This window comes from Episyrphus balteatus, chromosome 1 (assembly GCF_945859705.1).
Source record: "Episyrphus balteatus chromosome 1, idEpiBalt1.1, whole genome shotgun sequence".
Lineage (NCBI taxonomy): Eukaryota > Metazoa > Arthropoda > Insecta > Diptera > Syrphidae > Episyrphus > Episyrphus balteatus.
In genome coordinates, this window is record NC_079134.1 from 47,095,452 (window position 1) to 47,101,451 (window position 6,000).

General features: G+C 29.8%; 1 protein-coding gene across 1 annotated transcript; it reads right to left on the reverse strand.

Moving 5' to 3' along the window:
- Window positions 1-284: 284 nt before the first annotated feature.
- Window positions 285-4,006, reverse strand: LOC129920282 (pancreatic triacylglycerol lipase-like). The gene is made up of 5 exons (XM_056001648.1): window positions 3,703-4,006; window positions 3,379-3,642; window positions 3,135-3,320; window positions 2,836-3,016; window positions 285-478 (listed from the first exon to the last, which is right to left on the reverse strand). Exons 1-5 carry the CDS (start codon window positions 4,004-4,006, stop codon window positions 397-399), a joined length of 1,017 nt encoding a protein of 338 aa, XP_055857623.1. The 3' UTR covers window positions 285-396.
- Between the last annotated feature and the right edge of the window lie 1,994 nt (window positions 4,007-6,000).

The following is a 6,000-nucleotide window of genomic DNA, read 5'->3' on the forward strand; positions in this document are numbered from 1 at the left end:
CTTGAATCTTGTTTTGAAACTTTATAGATAACAATAGTTTTTTTTTAATTTAAAGCTATGGTAAATTTGTATTTGTTTTAATTTGTTTTATTATTAATTTAAAATTATGAATGAATTTTGATTAACTTTCTAAGCAGATATTTAGTTCTTCAAGTGCTCAAATTAGGTTTCTAAAATTCTGTAAATGCTTAACGAAATAATAATGATAAAAAAACGCGAGCGGTTTCCTTTTTCAAAACTTTTTTTTTTAATTTTCAAATTTTCAAAAAGTTTTTAAACGATAATGGATTTACAGAATTTTCAAAGACAGAATTTTTAATTTACAAAGATTTGGAATACAAAATATTTAACCATTCGCTTTCTAGGCTCAAAATTTAAAGAGTTACAAATTATTATCTATCTGTGAGGCAGCAAAACACTTTTCCCGATAGCAAATGGAGATTTTGAACTTGTATAGACAAATATAACGCCACGAGATCTGAAAAAATAAAAACGAAAATTGCAATAATTGAAAACAAAATAAATATTATTTAAAGACAAAGTAAAATTTAATCAAGGGAAATAAAAACAAAATAAAAAGAAGACCAGGTTTGTATTTTGTATTCGAAAATTTTGCAAATTAAAGTAGGTACTCAGGATTTTAAAATTCTATAAAATTTAAAAAAAATATAAAAAATTTACATTTTTTCAATATATTTATTCTTTATAATTAACAGAATTTGAAGTTCAAACAAATTGTTTGTTTATAGTGTAAAAAAGTTTGAAAGTTATTGAACTAAAAATTTACAGAATTTAAGTCACCGAAAATAGTGATCCGTTTAAAAAAAAAAAAAAAACAAACACAAAAAAGATATATCTTAGCTGTATTAGATAATCTTGGTTTTTGAGTTATTAATGCCAATATACAATAAATTCTTAATTTTTGTAAACTCAGTATAAATTTAAAGGATTTGCATCCTATCACACAGCTGATTCTTTTTTTTCAATTTATGAAAATAGTATGGAAAATTGACAAACTTGGAAATTTAAAACAGCTTTTCTGAAGAATTAAGATTTTTGTATTATGCCAGTTTTCCAATACAGCGACGATATGTATAAGCGAGGAAAATCATAGTATTCCAAATCGGCAAAAATCTAGTTTTTTTTGCAAAGAGTCAAGACTCTTGCCCTGGACGATTAACAAGACACACGAGTTTGAGTGGTAAACTTTCTTCAACTATTTGTTTTTTGCTATTTCTAAAATGAATTAAATTTTAATTTTAAATACGTATATGTACATATTTTTTGTGTTTTTATTTTGTATTTTAGCTTTTCAAATTTTCAGACTCCACATCGCAACAATCGTTGGAGAGAAAAAGGTTTTTTTTTCCAGTTTCTTTCTAAACGATTTATTTTTTATCATTTAAGATAAGATGTTCATGTATCATCTTTGTGTGTGTATATTAATTGGAAAGTACTGCAAAATATTATTTGAATCTACTACTTTTGTCCATCACGTATATAAATATAAAGATGCGCAAATTTATGCAATTTCGATTTATGCTTTTTTTTTAAAAACCTCATTTATTGTTTTGACGGTCATGTACACTACCAAATGTCACCTCGTTTCCGTATTCAGTGAGTGATTAAATAAAAGGAAACTAAGAGGGTCACTCTGGTGTATGCGTAACATTTTTTTTTTAGACAAATCTTAATGCAAAGTGTTCTATTAAGAAGAGTTGACCTTTGTTGATCAGTTTAGTAATGCAAACCAAAAAAGAAAATACAAATACGTTTAAAGTTCTACGGATTTTAATATAATTTTTGTTGTTGTTATTATTAAAGCAATAAATTAAAAAAAAATCTTATGTCGCACCAAAATTATAGTGATCTAAACCCTAAACGGCAAAACCTAGTTTCGAAAAAAGCGGGATCCTGCTTTTATTGTAAAACGAATAAAAACAATGATCTGATCTGGATCACGGGAATAATAAAATACACCTATTTATTACTGAAAATATTAAGTTATCGTAGATTTATGAAAAAAAGTTCTTAGTTATAACCAACGGAATATATTTTTCTTTGAAAATGTAGAAGCTTTTCAACTATCATTCCACTTATTTTCAAAGAGAATCTTCTAATTTTCTTACAGTTATTTGTAAAGTAAAATATTGTTTCTAAAAATGCCAATTACTTTTTGCATGATGTTCAAATTATTTTGTTTTTAGTTTTATTAGATCAGGTGATAAAAAATACCTCAAAATCATGTGTCATATGTATAAATATGTTTCATATGCAACACAGAAAAAATTTTTGTATTTTCTTTAGGGATGGAAACATGCAAATTAAGCATCACCCACTATGCATACATCGCGACTTAAAGACCTGAGATTTATCTAGATTTTTGAGATAATTTAGGTATAGAATGCCAAAACGAATAAGTTGTGATATAAAGATAACTCTTTTTTTTAAAGAAAGAATAAATTCGGGATCTATCGCTTCATCATATTAATTAATCAATTCAATTATATTTACGTAAATGTACCTGATGTTTATTTTATGTTAGAATTTTTTATTTTTAGAGAAACCGGAGCTCACAAAAAAATGATAAACAAAACAAAAACAAACAAAACATGTGCAAATTCAGCACCTAAACATTTCACCGACAACCACAACAAAAAATTATTGATTTTCCTAGAACGTCAATTTACTTTAGTTTTTTTATTAATCTTATCGCACATATTGTGTAACTTTTATTGTTAAACTTTTTATTGCCTTTATCAGTTTTAAGTTGAAAAGATTTTTTGTTATATACTTTATGTCAATACAAATAAAAATATATTTATTTTTACTTACTCATTTGAACAGTGTTCACCCATCAGAGCTATATCTGAATTAATAATACTCGAATTGTTGCCACACCAACCGAATATGTACTGAAAGTAGCTGGAGCATCGTACACCCCAAAAGCCGTCCAAACTTTTTATCGATTCCTTAAAATAAACCGGTGCCATTGTATGGCTACAAAGTGGGATATCTACGTCGAATGAAATCATGAAAAAAATAAACAAAAATAAATTGATAAATATTGTGTCATCGCCGCCAAAATGCGGATACTATAAAGTTGACAATTAAAATTTTTATCAAATACCAACTTTTGCTTCCATTGCAAGCCGGTTGCATCTGGCCGCCATTCATGTAGAAATCAACGTGTCCACAAGATTCAATTTTGCCATAAATACCCGCGTTAGTGTGAACAACATCAACAAATTCAGCATCTGAAGAATCCAGTTTCAAATCGTTTTGAGATGTTGCAAAGAATGGCAGTGCTGGATCGAGTCCTGGGAAAGATGAAAGGTTTTGAAATGAAACAAATCACTGATATGGGTCTTTATGAACCTGTTATTCGTTTGACTTTTTTCCCCGTCAATCTTTCTAAAGCATTACTGGCAAAACCTGCAACATGAGCACCTAGACTGAATCCAATTATGTGCAACTTGTTCGGATCGAACTCTGTGTTGCCGGCAGCAAGTTGCATAAGGAATGTAGCAATGCATTCACCAGCTTGAATGGTGTTGACAGCAGCCGAGGGGTAACATGGTACGGCTGCTAATGTGCCCCAATCGACTGTGATAACGTTGGTAGAGTTGTATTTTAAATATTCTAAAAAGAAAGAGGGTATCACTGAAGGCATTTTGTCGCTAGCAACATTTTAAAATTTACCAAGATGTAAGGCTTTTGTTTGTTGATATTCAAATCCTCCTCCGTATCCATGAATAATCAATTTGTACTGATTTCCAGGATCAACCCACGGGGGAAGAAGAGATCGTGAACCATTTATTAAATAGGGTTCGTATTGCGGGTGATCACTGCTCGAAACATAAAACTTAACAAATTCACTTTCGCAAACTTCCCAGTATTGAACTACACACGAACCAACTGTTAAATTCAATCCAGCGGATACAATGGATGCACTCGATAGAATAATAACGATCACTAATTGAACATTTTTATCAATCAATTTCATTATTTGTTTTGTTTATATTTTTATTTGTTTTTATTTATAAAAAAACTAAACCTAAATGTTTATCAACATCTAACGCACTCAACACTTCTTCAACACACAAAAGCAGCAAAAGACTTAACTGCAACCGCGATCGCGGTGGCTTCACTCAACTTTGAACATTTTTGGGACACTTTTCGAATTTTAAATTTGCTGTTGGAGAAAATGTAAACTGTTTTTTTTTTACAAAAATAATTAAGTAACTTTAACTTTGCCTTCAATTGATGCAAGTTTTACCAACATACTTTTTATTTAAGGTGACAAAGGTCTTAAGTGACTCGACGACGACGACGACAACGGACGATTCTATTTTTGCTTTGAAAAATTCAAATGCAACATTTTATTTTCGTTGTACGTGATGAGGCTACTAAATATAATAACAAAAAGAAAGACTTTCTCTTGTTGGAGATGCAAAATATTTGCTAGTAACTACAATGGTTGAAATACAATTGTTTTTTGTAATTTTGTTAGTTCAAAAGTGGCAAGAGAAATAAAAGGTAACACCTTAAAAAAGTTTAATTTCCGACGTCATATTAGTTTAACACACATTTAAATATTATGTAACGAAAAATAGATTTCTTGGAAGTAGTATTTTTTCTTCAAAAAAAAAAAATAATAAATACAAGTAATGAACAAGTGGTTGGCTTATGTGTATAATACATAGCTTGAAACTTAAAAATGATGTGTCTAACTTAAAGTTACTGAGCAGTCAACATCAAGCTTCAAAAATGGTATTTGAATTGCAAGAAAATCAATTCTCCGGGTCTATTTATCCTATCTCAACGCGTCCAAAATGCGCCTGAAACACGCCCAAAACGCGTTCAAAACGCGTCCGAAACGCGTCAGAAACGCGTCCGAAACGCGTCCAAAACACACCCGAAACGCGTCCGAAACGCATCAAACGCGTTCAAAACGCGTCCGAAACGTGTCCAAAATGCGTTCAAAACGCGTCCAAAATGCGTCCAAAATGCGTCCAAAACGCGTCCGAAACGCGTTCAAAGTGCGTCCGAAACGCGTCCAAAACGCGTCTGAAACGCGTCCGAAACGCAATTTTATTAATACATACATTAAAAAACAAGAACATTAAACAAATAGGCGAAAGTGGACGTTCCACGGCCAGCAATGAATTTGTTATTTTTTGATGTAGTTAAGTCTTACTAACATTGTGCAAAAGTTTTATCCTTGTGACGTAGGTACTTCAAAATAGTATAAAATGCATTTTTGCATTTAACACTTTTTATTGATTGTCTCATTGAATTTTAATGTTTATTTGAAGTGAAAAATATGATGGTTTGTAATTTTCCCTGAGTTGATTTTGAATATCAAACCAATAGAACCCAAACTAGAATCCTTTAAGACAAGATTTACGATTTTTTTTTTAGTTTGCATTTTCAATTCTTTGCTGGTATTAATAGCTTGAAAACTCTAGAACAAAATGTCGAAGTTAATGGCTCAGGGAAAATAACAGAGCATCATATTTTATATTCAAAATAAAAATTTAATTCAATATGTCCTTCACACATTGCAAGATGCATTACCAATACTAATATTGCAATATCTTACATTCTTAATCCAAATGCAGAGAAAAATTCATAGTAAAACTTTTTCCTAAGATATAGTTTTTTTCATTTGGTACCAATTTAATTTATTAACAAGAACATTTTGAAAGATGCAATTCCATTCGAATGACCGAATGACTGACACTAAATCATCGAAAAACTGTAAAGCCTGAACTACATAGAAACACAAAGCGAAAAAAGTACAAAAAATTTTCTAATTTGTCAAATAATTTTAATTTTTAAATGTCACATTAATAAAATTGTTTTTGTTATTTTGTACTTTTGTTTACTTTTTATACTTTTTTTTGACTTTGTGTTTCGATGAAGTTCTAGCTTAAGAAACAACAGTTTACTTACTTCGTTTTTCCAGCGTTGAATGTAAAAAAAAAACAAATTAAT

What these genes read in the sequence shown, in the direction of transcription:
- LOC129920282 (XM_056001648.1), bottom strand. Translation starts at nt 4,006, where the DNA reads ATGAAATTGATTGATAAAAATGTTCAATTAGTGATCGTTATTATTCTA. An exon ending in AAAAGTCAAACGAATAACAG is followed by an intron (nt 3,321 to 3,378) that starts GTTCATAAAGAC and finishes CATCTTTCCCAG; the next exon opens with GACTCGATCCAGCACTGCCA. An exon ending in GGCTTGCAATGGAAGCAAAA is followed by an intron (nt 3,017 to 3,134) that starts GTTGGTATTTGA and finishes CATTCGACGTAG; the next exon opens with ATATCCCACTTTGTAGCCAT.